This window comes from Rhinichthys klamathensis, unplaced genomic scaffold (genome assembly GCF_029890125.1).
Source record: "Rhinichthys klamathensis goyatoka isolate OS25496 unplaced genomic scaffold, OSU_Roscu_1.1 h1tg000176l_1, whole genome shotgun sequence".
NCBI lineage: Eukaryota > Metazoa > Chordata > Actinopteri > Cypriniformes > Leuciscidae > Rhinichthys > Rhinichthys klamathensis.
The window spans coordinates 1,357,501-1,375,158 of record NW_026606705.1 but is presented as its reverse complement, the minus strand read 5'-3'; the positions used below and the strand labels follow the sequence as shown (position 1 = coordinate 1,375,158).

General features: G+C 40.0%; 1 protein-coding gene across 1 annotated transcript in view; it reads left to right on the top strand.

The window, feature by feature from the left end:
* The window catches only part of akap9 (A kinase (PRKA) anchor protein 9), a 135,438-nt gene that overhangs the window by 114,467 nt on the left and 3,313 nt on the right, over nucleotides 1-17,658 (top strand). Inside the window, exons 30-48 of the mRNA XM_056260477.1 lie at nucleotides 1,975-2,019; nucleotides 2,149-2,379; nucleotides 2,465-2,509; nucleotides 2,594-2,770; nucleotides 3,632-4,117; nucleotides 4,897-4,957; nucleotides 5,452-5,573; nucleotides 6,632-6,808; nucleotides 7,735-7,896; nucleotides 9,149-9,287; nucleotides 9,392-9,551; nucleotides 10,286-10,436; nucleotides 11,094-11,225; nucleotides 11,426-11,593; nucleotides 11,754-12,259; nucleotides 14,300-14,411; nucleotides 15,491-15,673; nucleotides 16,599-16,781; nucleotides 17,469-17,658. The exon at nucleotides 17,469-17,658 is cut by the window's right edge and continues 55 nt beyond it. Of these exons, the coding sequence (XP_056116452.1) occupies nucleotides 1,975-2,019; nucleotides 2,149-2,379; nucleotides 2,465-2,509; nucleotides 2,594-2,770; nucleotides 3,632-4,117; nucleotides 4,897-4,957; nucleotides 5,452-5,573; nucleotides 6,632-6,808; nucleotides 7,735-7,896; nucleotides 9,149-9,287; nucleotides 9,392-9,551; nucleotides 10,286-10,436; nucleotides 11,094-11,225; nucleotides 11,426-11,593; nucleotides 11,754-12,259; nucleotides 14,300-14,411; nucleotides 15,491-15,673; nucleotides 16,599-16,781; nucleotides 17,469-17,658 (3,430 nt within the window). The remainder of the gene's footprint in view (nucleotides 1-1,974; nucleotides 2,020-2,148; nucleotides 2,380-2,464; nucleotides 2,510-2,593; nucleotides 2,771-3,631; nucleotides 4,118-4,896; nucleotides 4,958-5,451; nucleotides 5,574-6,631; nucleotides 6,809-7,734; nucleotides 7,897-9,148; nucleotides 9,288-9,391; nucleotides 9,552-10,285; nucleotides 10,437-11,093; nucleotides 11,226-11,425; nucleotides 11,594-11,753; nucleotides 12,260-14,299; nucleotides 14,412-15,490; nucleotides 15,674-16,598; nucleotides 16,782-17,468) is intronic.

Genomic DNA, 17,658 nt, shown 5'->3' with positions numbered 1-17,658 from the left:
TAATAGCGGTTTAAGTGTGAATTGCGACTTCTTGTTTTAAGTCAGTCTCGGATTCAGAGAGCCTGTGGGGGTTTGGAGGGACAGTGGCTTTATCGTGCGTGCACAATAGGTGTTAATGTTCCTCTTTCATATGGAGATGTGGATAGCCAGCCCAATGAGCAGGCAAAGGCTAAATTCTTTTAAGGATAAATCTCTCGATGTGTCCAAATGTAGGCCCTATATCTTATTTAATTATAAATATAGTGTATTTTTTGTATTTAAAGTTTTTCACACAAAATTTAAATTAAAGTGTTCAATCCAGTTGTTTCAACTGTTTTTATAAAGTTTTAGAATGTTTGAAGCAGTGTGTATGATTGTCAACAATCTGGCATTATCTAAACATTAACTGTTGACGAAACGAAGCAGATAAAGAGCTCTTTAATTCAACCTCGTTTTATTGTAAGTGAATACAACAAGGCATGCTGTGTCTTTGAAGCAACAAAGGCAAAATAATTTGTTACTGTTTTTTTTTTTTTTTTTTTTTTTTGTAGGGAGACAAAATAAACTTTGCTAAAAAGAGATCCAGCGCAAGAGAGAGGCAAAGAAAAACACATGTTCTTAATTTATGTCGTTTTGTTCGTTTTGTACTGTTTTAATTGTTTAATTAAGCTGCAATTTCTTTGGCAATACAAATTTAAAATATTGCAAGAATAAGATTCTGTGTTTCTTATTTTGCATCGCAAAGGAAATAAACTCTAAACTCAATGCAACCAGCTGTTTTAAACAAATAAACTGTCCCACTTTATTTAAACCTTAAAAATGTGCGATGGTTTCATACTTAATTAATTTTAGTGTTCTTTTACATTTTCATTTGTTTTTATATTAAAAGCAATACTATTTAGTTAGTCTGTTATTTTGTGTAGCCAAGTCAACAAAATCAGTCTTTTCTGATTTGTTCAATTTATGGATCTGTTTTGAAAAATTTCTTCCGTTGCTATGGCCGGGTATCACTGTCTATCACCTCAATTTCGTGAATGATTCACAAAACAATAATTTAGCAGATTAAAGACAAGCTTCATTATTTTCATTTTCTGACGCGATCAGCTAATCTTCTCTCATCAGTTTTGTCGTGCAGCGGCTCTACTGGAATGTAGCAAATTTATGTTGTAATTTGCCATTGATAATTTAAACAAAACTCTTGACTTTACATAAGTAAACAGTTAATGAACTCAACTCGCTAATAAACAGTTACCTATTTAAGCATCAAGAACGGTAAAACATAAACGAATTCGGCCAACAGCAAATTGGCTCCATCGAGATTCGATCTCAGATCGTTTGAAGTGTAGTGAGGCTCAAGTTGTTGCGTTAACCGCTGAGCTATCATCTGAACGCTGTTAAACAGTGTATTATGCTCTTCCAAACCCTCATTGATAGCCTAATATGTTTCGGTTGCAATGTTTTATGTTGAAATGTTTTCACTATTTATTCAATTTAATTTCAGTAGGCCTATTGTGATTATGAATTCGTTTAACTACAAGTTTCACTTGAAATCATCTGTTACCAGCTTACAATCGCTCTGAATGAGCAGCGGCTCTGCGGCAGATTATGCAATAGAGAGAATAAACTGACACTTTTCAAAGTCTGTAATTGTAGCGCCTCTTAGCGGTAAAAGGCAACAAATACACACCAGAATTTTACCGCCGCGGGAGCGGCGGCGGTAAAAGTATTATTCTGGTTGAGTACCCACTGTATCCATCATAAAAGTGCATCTGTCCATCATAAAAGTGCATTTTTTTAATATAACTCTGATTGTGTTCGTCTGAGAGAAGAATGTCATATACACCTAGGATGGCTTGAGGGCGAGTAAATCATGGGCTAATTTTAATTTTTGCGTGAACTATCCCTTTAAGAATAAACTCGCTTCATTTTAAAACAGACGAAATGTGTGTTTGAACACTGCTGTTTGGTGTTAACTGTGTGCTGTTTCTTCCTCAGATGAAGGAGAGCACGATCACGCAGCTCCAGACGGCTCTCAGCCAGGTAGAGTCAAACACACTCGGTTTAGTTATTTATATTTTTCTCTTGTTTCTTACAGTGAATACAGCTGTAGCAAACAAACGCCAGGGCACATTACATCGGCTCAGCGCTAAACCTTCACTTCTTCTGCAGGTCCAAGCGGGCTCGCGTGACGAAGACGTCGCCAAGACGGCGAAACTTCTCCAGGAGCTGCAGGAGGTCAGAGGTCAAGCGTCCGCCACACAACAGGAGCTGCAGGAGGTCAGAGGTCAAGCGTCCGCCGCACGACAGGAGCTGCAGGAGGTCAGAGGTCAAGCGTCCGCCGCACGACAGGAGCTGCACAGCTTCAGGGAGCAGAGCGTTCGGCTGCAGGAGCTGCTCCAGGTATCCCATGGTTTCCCTGTTTTCAGACGGATCTCGGCTCATTCCTGAGTTTGTGGCTCATTATTCCTGTTCTTTCTTTGTGCAGGAGAGAGAAATGAGCATCGCTCTACTCAAGGATCAGCTCCACAGGGTGAGACTCTCTCGGTCCGCACACTGCCTGATGGCACGTCACCGAGGCTCTTTGACCTTTAACCTTTGATTGGTTTCTCTGCAGGCCTCACGAGAGGGAGATCGGTCCACAGATGAGCTGCTGCAGGAGCTGCAGGAGGTCAAAGGTCAAGCGGCGGACACACTACAGGAGCTGCAGGAGGTCAAAGGTCAAGCGGCCGCCACTAAAGAGCAGCTGAGCAGCTTCAGGGAACGCAGTCTGAAACTGCAGGAAGAGATCGAGGTACTCGAATGGAAAAATATTGTAAATTATCAAAATGTGAAACGATAATCTGATCTTTCACACAAAAAAATCCATTTAACATGTAAAGCAACGATAAAAAACCCCAAAGGTTCAGGTTCTGGAAGTGTCTTTTAATTTAGTTAAATTTATACTTAAAAATGTAAGATCACAGTTTGAAAATCTCTCATCGACATACATTTTTTTTTTTTTTTTAATGATTTATTTATTTTAATTTTACATTTTAGTGTTTTATTAATTTTTACTAGGAGTTTATTTCTATAAAAAATATTTTAATAGGACATTTTCATGATTTAATACATTTTTAGTAAGTGTTTTATTTTGATTTTCTATTTTTGTTTATTTTATTTTAATATACGTTTATGATTTAATAAATTTTAGCAAGTATTTTATTTAGATTTCTTAATCATTTACTTATTTTAATTGCACATTCTTAATATTTTACTAATTTTTTTCATGTTTTAATTCCCTTTTTAAATTGTTACTTTTTTGATTGAATACATTTTTAGTGTTTTATTTTTATTTTTGTTTATTTTATTTTACATTTTATTTGATTTTTTTGATTTTTTTTTCTTCTTATTTTAATTGTACATTCTTATCATTTTATAATTTAAAAAAGTTAATTTTATTTAATTCTAATTTTACATTTGTATGATTTAATGATTTAGCTAGTGTTTTATTTAGATTTTTTATTTTAAAATTATTTATTCATTTTAATTTGACAAAATGATGCCAGATGTTCTTTTACACAGAACTAAAGGCTGAAACCTGAACTTTACTCCAGATCGATCATAGAAATAACAGATATATGGTGATAAGTCGCGCTCTTCGTGTCTCTCTCAGGTCAGAGACGTGTCCATTGCTGAGCTGAGGGTCAAAGTTCACGAGCTGCAGATCGCTTTGACCAGATCTGAGGAGCCTCCGCAACAGCCGCAGTCTCAGCCTAAAACGAAAGCAGGGAAAAACGGAGACAACAGAGAGCATCATGGGATAAACAAAAGTGCTGACGCAAGTAAAGACACGCCCTCCCTTCCCCACCGAACCTCCACGGACCAATCCGAGAGCTCGCCTCAGTCGCGTGTGAACGCGAGCACGCAGAGCGACCCGAGCAGAGCCGAGGACGTGCAGGAGCTGATCTCGGGCTTCTCGGAGAAGATCGGGCAGATGCGGGAGCTCCACGCAGCCGAGATCATGGACATGGAGGCCCGGCACATCTCCGAGAGCGAGAGCTTGAAGAGGGAGAACCGGCAGCTGGAGCTCGAGAGCCGAGCGCTGAGAGACGCCATCGACAAGCTCACGGCCGCCGAGGTCACACACACACCTTCACATGTGAGCCAGGGCCACACAACCAGTCACAACACAACCAGTCACACACACACCTTCACATGTGAGCCTGGGCCACACAACCAGTCACAACACAACCAGTCACAACACAACCTGTCACACACACACCTTCACATGTGAGCCTCGGCCACACAACCAGTCACACACACACCTTCACATGTGAGCCTCGGCCACACAACCAGTCACAAGGGGCAATTTTCGGAAATTGAGATTAGCCAATCAAATAGAAACATATAATCAACACTAAAAATATTGTACTTAAATATTTCAATTATCATTATCACCTTTTTAAGTGTATATTTATGTTTCTACTCCTGTTTGTTGTTGAAATATAAATATACAGTATAAAGGTTGTCTGTATTAAAAACTAGTTTTCATGATAGTCTTATTCAAACAAACATTAAATGATAAAGAGCAGGTTAAGTAAAAATATAATGAATATGTAATATAATGCATATATTAATCAAAATGCTCCTCTCTAGAGTTATTGTTCTAACTTACTATCGAGTTTACGGTCACTGAATAGCTTTCCTGAAAAAAAAATATAAAAAAAAAAACGTATTGAGGATGTTATTACATCTTGATCAGGGATTATGAAAATAGTGATTTTATTCATTTTAAATAACATGCACTGATGAATCATTCACAATAAAACATACATTTTTAAGGGGGAAAAGAATCCGTTTTTAAACGTCACCTATAAATGAAGATAGATGTGTGCCTCTGTTGTGGATAGTGTGTAATATCAGGTGATGTGTTTGCAGGGTCCCCCGGTGAGGTCCGAGCGCCCCGCCGCCTCTCCGCTTAAGGACGGATACGCCAGCGGTGAGATGTGCATCTGTGCTCTTCATCAGAAGTGTGGAATTATAAAGATTATTTAATGTTTCTGGAAGAGTCTCGTTTAATTGATAAAAAATACAGTAAAACAGTGAAATATGACTCCAGTGTAAATCAGCTGTTCTCTATGTGAATATACAGTAAAGTGTAATTTATTCCTGTGATCAAAGCTGAATTTTCAGCATCATTACTCCAGTCTTCAGTGTCACATGATCCTTCAGAAATCACTCTAATATGAGGATCTGATGCTCAAGACACATTTATGATTATTATATCAGTGTTGGAAACTGAATTCTCAGGATTCATTGATGATTAGAAAGCATTAGAACAGCATTTATTTGAGTTAGAATCTTTTGTAACATCTTTACTGTCACTTTCTGATCAGTTTAATGTGTCTTTGCTGAAAAGAAGTATAACTTTCATTCATTTGGTCATAATCAATTTCCTAAATATGTGTGTGTGTGTGTGTGTGTGTGTAACAGACAGCAGTTCAGACTGGAGCCAGCGCACAGGTTTGGATCACCCTCACCTGCAGGAGAACAGGAGCACACCTGAGGGCGCGCGCCGGGACCCGGAGCCGGACCTCCTGCCAGACCGGGTCAAGGTGAGCTTTCCCGGATCCGGATATAATATAACACCGAGCTGAACCGTGACCCGTGATCCTCACAGGGTTCGTACAGGGTGCTTGAAGTTCTTGAATTTGACTTATTTTTAAATTGAAGTCCTGGAAAACCCTTGAAAATTTAAATAAGAGTTTTATTTTTTCGAAAAAGCAAATATAATCTTCTCACGCTATGTTAACACTGCTGCCCGTCTGATAAACACCCTATCCTACCGCTCCTGGATATGAAGTATGCTAACGTTATAATCAGGGTTCCCACGGGTCCTCGAAATCCTTGAAAGTTTGTGAATCTAAAAAATTTTTTTTTTTTAAGGACCTTGAAAATAAACACACACAGATCCTGTATCTCCTTGAAAGTGCTTGAATTTATTTTGTGAAAGAAGTTTTCAGGAAAAAATTCCAGATTATTCCCTCCGCCCCGCTAACGTGTTATCCCGCCAGCACTGTGTGGGCTATGCGCACTAGCTTGATTGATTTACGCTAGTTACGCGCATTTATCCGTTACGTTAAGTGTTTCCCGCGTGAGGTACTTTGTGTTGTACGTTGCCGTTCACTCGCGCAAAACTGTATCAATGTATCTTACAACACGATGTAACCTTGATCTCACTTGAAACGTGTCCTCAGATTAAGTTCTTGAATTTGAGGGTTTTGGACCTGGAAAGGGAACCCTGTATAATATAAAATATTATTTATTGAACAATAATAGCCATTATAAACTCTGTATTTAATATATATTCTTAAATATGTGGCAAGTTGTATTTTGGATTCCGAATATCTGTCATTTGAGTAAAAATATCCACTGCCATTATAAAGCTTGGAAGAGCCAGGACATGTTTAATATAACTCTATATAATATAGGGAGAGTAAATCATGGGCTAATTTTCATTTTTGGGTGAACTATCCCTTTAAAAAATAAAGATATTGTTTTCAAAACAGTGCGATCTCTGATTATAGTCCTTGGAAACCATAAAAGCAGAGATTTAAAAGTCCGTGACAGCCGTTCAGTGTGTGTGTGTGACCCCTGACCCCTGTCGTCTCAGAGTCTGCTGCGCGAGGTCCATCGGGAGGGCATGCAGGTGCTGTCGCTGTCCGAGCTGCCGATGTGTGGAGCGGATCGCCCCGCTGCGCTGCAGGCCTGGAGCAGCGAGAGAGACGCCCTCACACACACCGTCGACTCGCTGCAGCTCCTCATCAGCAGACTGCAGTCGCACACACAGGTGAGCAGCAGCGCACTTCACACACACTCGCGGTTGTGTTATAACAATTCTTATCGATTTCCTAATTTTAATTTCAACAAGGTAAGAAAAACACATGGATATCATTCAAGTTTCAAGTTTCAAGATTTATTTGTCACATACACAGTTATACAGAATACAACCTGTAGTGAAATGTAAAATAGGGTCCACTCCAAAATAGTGCAATATTATAAAAGAATTTAGTCTTGTTGTAAAACATGTATTTGTGTCTGAATATCATGAGCTAATCATCAGCTAAAGAACACTTACACAAGCAGCGTTTGCCTGCGGTTTAAACACAACTAGCCGAACTAATATACACTTCAAGCGTTATTAAAGACAATAAACACTCAGCAATTAAAAAAAGAACAAATAAAAAATTAGCAATCGCAGCAAATAGACACAACTGAACAAAGATACGATTGAAACAAACAGTGTTTAAAGATTTTCAGGTACAGAAACTGTAATCAAATGTAAAATATCAGCAGTTTATTAATGAAATATACATTACAAATATAGTAATAAAAGTTATTCAGTCAAAGACTAGTGAATTTTCGTGTGATTAGTGTTATTATAGAGACGGCAGAGGAATATTAGGCTTCTGTCACTTTAAGAGCTGCACTGATCCCGTATACTGACACACACACCTGAAAACAGCGAGTCTCGCGCTTGAATGCTTTATCATATTGAAATGCTCACAAAGGAATCGATAGGTAGAATCGAAATTTTTATTTAATAACAAGTATCGGCTTCCTGACCTCAAGTACTCGATTCCAGAACTGGAATTGATTTTCGATTCCCAACCCTAGTGCATCTGCATTTTAGAATGATCCATGTTTTGTTTAGCATCATGCTTGAGCTCTTGAACTAGTTCAGATGTTGAAGTGTGTGTGTGTGTGTGTGTGCAGGTCGACGGCGACTGGCGAGCGGAGCTGCTGTCCGCCGTTCAGCAGGTGTTTGTTCACGAGCGAGACGCGCTGAAGAGTGTTTTATACTCTCAGCTGGAGCGACTGGACACCGCTGACGCCGTCGTTCATCTCAACCAGCTGGAGAGAGCGCTAGCGGAGCAGGTTAGCATACGCCGCCGTTAGCATACACCAGCGCCACTCCTCGTCACAGGGCGGCTGTGTGTGGGATGGACATGCGTTGGGTCTCTTTGAGGGTCTCTGATTTACTGCATTCATCACTTACTCAAGTTGTGTGTTACTGTATATGATAGAGCAAGAGTTAATATTAATAACAGGGTTATTATGGTTAACAAACTAAAACTATTTTAAAAAAATTACTTAAAATATAATATAAAAAAACTTTTTTTTTGTTTTGAGCTAAATATATATATATATATATATATATATATAAATATATTGTAACGTTGTATATATATAATATATATTGATGATGTATTATAATATATATTATATGTAAATAATACATTTGATATTTATATTATAATTATATTTATATTATACTTATATTTTATATTTATATCTATATAAACCATAAAATATATAAACTATATATATATATATATATATATAATGTTATTGATAATTATATAATATATTAGAATTATATTTATATTTATTATATGTAATACATTTTATATATGTATATAATGTATTATATATATATTATAATTATATTTTATATATATTATATCTTAAAATAAATGTTATGAGAATTTTTTTTTTTTTTTTGGCTTGTTGCCAAGGCTAAAACAACTAAAACTAAAATAAAAATTAATAAAAACTATATATACACATTAAAAACTTAACAAAATTACAAACATTTTAACCAAAATAAAAAACAAATATATATAAAATTTTAAACTAATTGAAAATATACATAAACACTATAACAGTATATTAATGATACTCAAATAACACTAGTTATTTTGTCTGTTGTTTTAGATTCGTACCTAACTAGTTTAAATGTTTTACTGCAATAATTACAAAACATTTTGCACTTTATTTACAGCTGTGTTTAGCATTTTCAATTTCCTGTCGTGTCAAGTTGAAATGTTTGATGTAGTGTTTTAAATTGTATGGATTGTTTGCCATGAAAATAGTCCCAATACTTATCAACAAACAAACAAACAGCTGTAATTAACTCACACTGAGATGGGTGTTGATCCGGTATAAACTCAACGCAACTTTATTTCTAGAGCACTTTCAAAAACCACAATGGGTGCCAACGTGCTGTACATAAAAATAACACCACTTTATTTCAAGCTAAGGAAGATCAGTCAGTTTTAGCCCCTCTGAGATGGCCTAGAGTAGGAGATGTTTAACCTGCTGACCTGACGGTGTGTGTTGTGCGCAGGACGCCCGGCACAGCGAAGGCATGTGTGTGTTGAGCTCGGCGGACAGAAGCAGCCTGCGCTCGGAGATCCAGCAGCTCAGAGATCAGCTGCACACACTCACGTCTGCACACACACAGCGCCACCATGTGGACACTACCGGTACGGCACACACTGACTCTGTGCAGTGAGTGGTTCTCGGATGGTTCAGTGATGAAGATTAGCTTCAGCTTCACTTCATAGAGGTTTTCTCCTGTGTTGATCAGGAGCGGCGAGCGTGAGGGAGGCAGAACCGGCGCTGGTCGGGACATCGGTCGGGTCCGATCCACTGGAGGAGATCAAGACTGAACTGAGCCAGACTAAACTAGAGCTAGAGAGCGCTTTAAAAGCACAACACAAACACCTAAAAGAGCTCGACACACTCAGGTAACACACACACACACACACACACACACACATATAATATTATTATTTGTAGTTTGCATTTTTTTATATATATATATACACTACCGTTCAAAAGTTTGGGGTTGGTACGATTTTAAATACTTTTAAAATAATTATCTTCTGCTAACCATGGCTGCGCTTATTTGATTAAAAATACAACAAAAATCAGTTATAGTATTAAATATTACTCCAGTGTAAATCAGCTGTTTTCTGTGTGAATAGATAGTAAAGTGTAATTTATTCCTGTGATCAAAGCTGAATTTTCAGCATCACCAGTGTCAGGGTCTTCAGTGTCACATGACCCTTCACAAATCAGTATAATATGAGGATGATTTGATGCTCAAGAAACATTTATTATTATTATCAATGTTGAAACAGTTGTTGGTCTGTCAGTTGTACAGTTTTTTTTTTTTTTTTTTTTTAGGATTCTTTGATGAATAGAAAGTTCAAAAGACTTTTGTAACATTATAAATGTCTTTACTGTCACTTTCGATCAAATTAATTATTCCTTGATAAATAAAAGTATTGATTTCTTTCCTCCAAAAAATAAAAATAAAATTCTCACTGACCCCAAACTTTTGAACGGTAGTGTATATACATCATTATTTATATTTATATAAATGAGGAATATGTGTGTTTGTGCGTTTGTGCGTGTGTGTGTGTGTTTGTGCGCGCGTGTGTGTGTGTGTGTGTGTGTGACCCGTGTGCTCTGGCAGGGTGGAGGTCTCGCTGAAGGCCGCTGAGGTCGACACACTGAGCGACACACTGGCACACGAGCAGAAGAGAGCGAGAGAGATGCAGTGGGCGTACGAGAAGGAGAAGTGCAAGTCTGACCGGAAGCAGGAGAGCGAGAGAGAGGAGGTGGAGGTAAACAATCTGTCAATCACAGGGAGGGGCTCATTGATATCCAACCGTCTCCATTGAGTTTGTATTGAGTGAAGCTGCCTCGTCGTCATTTCTAACTTATAACAAGAAACAAAACAATGTCTAAAAGCTGCTATGTGATGGGGTGTACAGCAAACAAGCTAAAAAACCCAGAACTAAGTTTTTATAAGCTGTCGACCCCAAAAAAGCGAGCGTTTAAGGGCACAAAAGTGGATACAGGCAGTTGTCATATAACTCTGAGAACTGCACCTACTGGAGGGGAACGTAATCGGCGACTGACATTTGGATATTTTACTTGCCAGTGATAAAATGTTAACGGCACACGTAGTGTATTTTTAGTGCATACTGAGTGTCAGGATCCCACAATTTACCCATTCGACAGCTTATTAACACTAGTTCTGGGTTTTTTAGCTTGTTTGCTGTACACCCCGTCACATAGCAGCTTTTAGACATTGTTTTGCTTTTTGTTATAAGTCAGAAATGACATGGAGGCAGCTTCACGCAATAAAAAGTCAATGGAGACGGTTGGAACCCCCAGTGGGCGTGGCTTTCAGATTATGACACGTGTCGCTCTGTCTCTATGGCTTGTGTTGATGTGCTCATCGATGGCTTGTGTTGATGTGTTATTGGTCTCTGCAGGATCTGAAACTGGCTCTGGAAGATCAGCGAGGGCGTGTGGTCGAGCTGTCGATCGCCCTGGAGAGAGAGAGAGAGACTTCAGCTCGGCTCAGAGATCAGGAGCGGGAGGCCGGCGTCTCCTCAGAGCTGCAGGTGTGTGTCCGCTAGCACACGTAATGCTTGTGTTTGGGTCGAGGCAGGTCATTAGGGGCTCTCTCACCGGGGAGTTATAGGTGGCCAGTTCCCCGAGAACTAATGGTTCCCTTAGGAACGTTTTCCTGGTTGCATTCGCTCCGCCAGTAACTCTGAAGGTGTGTGTGTGTGTGTGTGTGTGTGTCTGTGTGTGTGTGCAGGTTCAGTTAGACGCTCAGAGAGCTCGGGCCGCAGAGATCAGCAGTGCTCTAGAGAAAGAGAAGGAGCTCAACGCACAACTGCTCCGGCGGGTCCACACGAGCTCCGCGTCAAACACACAGGATTCTGGGACACACACACTCGTGCAGGCCGAGGCCTCCTGCAGCCAGGTAACCAGAGGCGCCAAACATGTTTACTTCTCTAAATAAATACCGCAAGTAGTAGGGGTGAAACAAATCGCAGTTGAGGAATATTCAACTTTTTAACCGTGAATTTTGTGATGCGTTCCACCACTAGCAAGTAGTGAATGTGAGGTGTTGGTGTGCGCAGGTGGAGGCGGGCGTGCTCTCGGTGGAGTCTCTCCTGCAGGCGCAGCTGGTGGAGAAGCAGGCGCAGGTGGTGCAGATGATGGAGGAGCTGGAGAAGCACCAGCTGGACGTGGTGCAGCGCAAACGACAGTGGGACGAGGAGAGGTCTTCACTTCAGCAGGACCATAATGCACTGGGGCGGCGGGTGGAGGAGCTGCGGGCGGAGCTGAACGCGGAGAGAGACACCGTCAGGAGCCTCGAGGGAGAGAGACACCGACTGCAGGAGAGAGTGAGAGAGCTGGAGGGAGAGAGACACCGACTGCAGGAGAGAGTGAGAGAGCTGGAGGAGAAGCTAAGAGACGCTCGGCCTGCGGATCGAACCCGGGACTGGGTGTTGCAGCAGAAGACGACAGACGCTACGACACACACTGGTCAGAACCCAGAGCCCAAGCACACGGACCCCATCCTCAGCCGACTGCAGCTCATCGCCGCCAGGATCAACAGCTTGACCAGCGACACCCCGGGCAGGTACGACACCACGCATCAACTATCTGCTGCTCAAAGTTAGGGTTAGTGATGGCACAAAAGTATTGATACTTTAAAAAGTGATCAGACACCCTAGAAACGCCTTAGCAACTCAGAAAATGTACTACCTCTCCAAACACCCTATAAATGCCTTAACAACTCAATAAAATTGTATTACAACAGCTCTAAACACCCTAGCAATACCTTATAAACTCAACAAAAATGTACTACAACCAATCAAAGACACCCTAGCAACACCTTAGCAATTCAAAAAATTACTACCACTCCAAACACCCTAAAAACGCCTTAGCAACTCAATACAATTTTATTACAACCACTCTAAACACCCTAGCAATACCTTAGCAACTCAACAAAAATTTACTACAACCACTCAAAACACTCTATCAACACCTCAGCAACTCAAAAATGTACTACCACTCCAAACACCCTAGCAACGCCTTAGCAACTCAATAAATACAAACACCCTAGCAACACCATAGCAACTCAACAAAAATGTACTACAACCACTCAAAACACTCTATCAACACCTTAGCAACTCAAAAATGTACTACCACTCCAAACACCCTAGCAACACCTCAGCAACTCAATAAATACAACCACTTCAAACACCCTAGCAACACCTTAGCAACTCAACAAAAATGTACTACAACCACTCAAAATACTCTATCAACACCTCAGCAACTCAAAAATGTACTACCACTCCAAACACCCTAGCAACGCCTTAGCAACTCAATAAATACAAACACCCTAGCAACACCATAGCAACTCAACAAAAATGTACTACAACCATTTAAAACACTCTATCAACACCTTAGCAACTCAAAAATGTACTTCCACTCCAAACACCCTAGCAACGCCTTAGCAACTCAATAAATACAAACACCCTAGCAACACCATAGCAACTCAACAAAAATGTACTACAACCACTCAAAACACTCTATCAACACCTTAGCAACTCAAAAATGTACTACCACTCCAAACACCCTAGCAACACCTCAGCAACTCAATAAATACAACCACTTCAAACACCCTAGCAACACCTTAGCAACTCAACAAAAATGTACTACAACCACTCAAAACACTCTATCAACACCTCAGCAACTCAAAAATGTACTACCACTCCAAACACCCTAGCAACGCCTTAGCAACTCAATAAATACAAACACCCTAGCAACACCATAGCAACTCAACAAAAATGTACTACAACCATTCAAAACACTCTATCAACACCTTAGCAGCTCAAAAATGTACTACCACTCCAAACACCCTAGCAACACCTCAGCAACTCAATAAATACAACCACTTCAAACACCCTAGCAACACCTTAGCAACTCAACAAAAATGTACTACAACCACTCAAAACACTCTATCAACACCTCAGCAACTCAAAAATGTACTACCACTCCAAACACCCTAGCAACGCCTTAGCAACTCAATAAATACAAACACCCTAGCAACACCATAGCAACTCAACAAAAATGTACTACAACCATTCAAAACACTCTATCAACACCTTAGCAGCTCAAAAATGTACTACCACTCCAAACACCCTAGCAACACCTCAGCAACTCAATAAATACAACCACTTCAAACACCCTAGCAACACCTTAGCAACTCAACAAAAATGTACTACAACCACTCAAAACACTCTATCAACACCTTAGCAACTCAAAAATGTACTACCACTCCAAACACCCTAGCGACGCCTTAGCAACTCAATAAAATTAATTCAACCACTCCAAACACCCATGGAAAGCCTTAGCAACTCAATATAATTTTATTAAAACTATTTAGAGCAACCTAGCAATGCCTTAGCAACTCAATATAATTTTATTAAAACTATTTAGAGCACCCTAGCAATGCCTTAGCAACTCAATAAAAATGAATTTACTACAACCACTCAGAACATTCTAGCAACAGCAAGGCAACCCCTTAGCAACAGCATAGTAATGCACTAACAACTACTCTGAACATCCTAGCAACTGTGTGTGTGTGTGTGTGTGTGTGTGTGTGTGTGTGCAGGTTATCCGGAGAAGCGCCCGACCGTGAAAGTCTAGCGTGGCTTCACAGTAATGTACAGGATGTGATGTCACTGTTACAGCATATCCCATCAGCCCCTTCTGCTCTCCCGGAGGTGAGCGAGCACATTTACACTCAGTCAGCTTGTGTGGCTTTTGTAAATACATATCTGATTATGCTATAAATAAATATTCATATTTGTGTTCTGGAAGCCAGCCAATCAGATTGGAGATGTTGTGCAAGATCAGATCTCCAACTCCATGTCCATAGGCTACTGTTATCAGAAGTTATCGTTTTGTATATACATACCTCCTGAATAAACATAAAAATGTGTTTGGTCTGATTTAAAAAAATAAAATAATTGTAAACGGATTTGATTGGTGTGTCGATAGTGAGTGCAGAAATGCGGGTGATAAGCGGCCTTAAGCGAGTCATTGAGTCGTTCATTCAAATGATTCGATCAAACGGCTGATTCATCAAGAATGAGTCAGTGAATCTTTGACTCAACCGATTCGTTCAAACGGCTGATTCATCAAGAATGAGTCAGTGAATCTTTGACTCAACCGATTCGTTCAAACAGCTGATTCATCAAGAATGAGTCAGTGAATCTTTGACTCAAGCGATTCGTTCAAACGGCTGATTCATCAAGAATGAGTCAGTGAATCTTTAACTCAACCGATTCGTTCAAAACGCTGAATCATTCAGTGATGAGCACGAGTGTGAGAGTTGCTGTGATCTTTGTTTGGATTGGAACTATTTTCGCTGCTAAAATAGAACAAAAACAGTCAATATTTCGTCTAAAATGTAAATGACTTAATATGAATTACTTGTTTATTGATCAATCACTGTCATATGAAATCAGTGTGACGTTTTCAGTCATGAGGGTGTTCAGCACTCTTGGTCATGTGATGTTGCTGAACTGTATTATATGTTATAAATATAAGAGCTCCACATGTGTGTGTGTGCTGCGCTCATGGCTTCGGGTTCTCCCACACTGAGTCCGAAACTTTCGCATTGGTCATTCGGTGGCTCTGATTGGTCAGAACACCTCTCGAACTGCTTCGCTACGATGCGGAAAACGCAGAAATTCGAACCCGATCGATTTGTTTTTTTTATGACGGACGAAGATTTGACATTATTACGGGTCTGCATTGGAGGCATTATTCATTCTCCTGTGTGTGTGTGTGTGTGTAGAGCCCCGCTCTGCTGGCTGGAGGATCCTCTAGTCTGCTGAATGAGCGTTTACTCCGCCAGAACGCAGAGCTCACGGGATTCGTCAGTCGACTGACAGAAGAGAAGAACGACTTACGAAACCAGTTACTGAACCTGGAGGACGAGCTGCGGAGAAGCAGACAGAAGAAGGCCGTCGCGGAGAGCGTGAGTCTACCTGTCAATCAATCAATCAATCAATCAATCAATCAATCAATCTCAGTCTGTCAATCAATCTCAGTCTGTCAATCAATCTCAGTCTGTCAATCTCAGTCTGTCAATCTCAGTCTGTCAATCAATCTCAGTCTGTCAATCAATCTCAGTCTGTCAATCAATCTCAGTCTCAATCTCAGTCTGTCAGTCAGTCGTACTGCAGCTTCAATCACTGTAGTTCTGAAACATGTCTACTATTGAGTTATAATACATGTTCTGTCTTTCTTGCTTTCTTTTCTGGATTTTTTTTTCTCTTTTTTCTGTCTGTATTTATCTTTCTTTCCTTCTTTCTTTTGTCTATTTTGTCTTTTTCTGTCATTTTTTCTCTATTTTATTATTTCTAATTTTTTTTTCTTTTTTCTGTCTATTTTTTTCTTTTTTTGGTCTATTTTTTGCTTTCTGTATTTTATTTAATTTTTCTGTTTGTATTTTTTTCTGGTCTATTTTTCTGCCATTTCTTTTTTTTTTTTTTTTTTTTTATGTGTTTGTTTTTTCTGTCAAATTTTCTCTTTCTTTCTTTTTTTCTGTCTATTTTTTTCTGTCTTTTTTTTCTGTCTTTTTTTTGTCTGTCTTTTCTTTTTTTGGTCTATTTTTTGCTTTCTGTATTTTATTTAAATTTTCTGGTCTATTTTTCTGCCATTTTTCTTTTTTTTCTTTCTTTTTTTCTTTTTTTCTGTCCATTTTTTCCTTCCATCTTTCTGCTAGTGAATGTTCTAGGAGAGCTGGAGCGGCGTTGCTCTGAGTAATGCCTCTGTTGTCCTCAGCTGATTGAGTTGTCCTCAGCTGATTGAGTTGTCCTCAGCTGATTGAGTTAGCCTCTGCTTCTGTAACCAGCTGCCGCAGGAATGACCCTGTGATGACCCTGTGTGTGCTCTCGCAGGGTTCGGGCCGGCAGGAGCTGGTGCTGTTCTCGAGTGAGCGCGAGTGCTGGGCTCAGGAGAGGAGCCGGCTGCAGAAGTGCGTCGGTCAGGCCGAGGCAGAGCTGGCCCGTCTGAGAGCCGAGATCCGCTCCGACACACTGCGGGATCTGACCGGGGCCGACCCCGACAACACGGCCCTCAAGGTGCAGCTCCTCACACACACACACACACACACACACACACACGTGTCTGACCGTGTCACGCGCTGCTCAAAGTGCTCGAATTTGACTTTTTGACATTTAAGTCCTGGAAAACCCTTGAAGACAGACAAATTTATGAAGAAGTTCTTGAAAAGTGCTTGAGTTATTGAAAGTCAATATATGGGAATTGTTTTTTAATTTTATTGATAAAACAATCTTTTCACACACAATTAACGCTGCAGCTCGTCTGATATAGAGGCGTTTCGCATGGCTGTGAGTGTGATATTGCTCATATAAATATCCAAGTATATGATGCAGCTTTGTCTCTTTAAGTCAATCATATATTCATGGGAGAAAAAATCATTTTGAATAAAGAAAGCGATATCTTTATCATAGTGTCCTTTCAATGGTTAAAGTTACCGCAGTCACTGCACTTTATTTGTACCATTTTTTATTAGTTGATTGTTTATCTATTTACCTTTTCAGAATTTAAAAGATAATAAAGAAAGAAATTGTTTGATAAATGAGATCTCGGATTGTAGTCCTTGGAAAAAAACACAAAAGTAGTGCTTGTAAAGTCCTGGAAACAGTGTGTGTGTCTCAGTGTGTGTGTATCAGTGTGTGTATCAGTGTGTGTCTCAGTGTGTGTACGCCCCCATGGCTGATCTGGATGTGTGTGTGTGTCCACAGAGGATGTATGGGAAATACCTGCGCGCCGAGAGCTTCCGGAAGGCTCTGGTGTATCAGAAGAAGTATCTCCTGCTTCTGCTGGGGGGGTTTCAGGAGTGTGAGGAGGCCACGCTGTCTCTGATCGCACGCATGGGTGGCCAGCCCACACACACACACACACACACCAGTCTGGAGTCCATCGGCCGTCAGC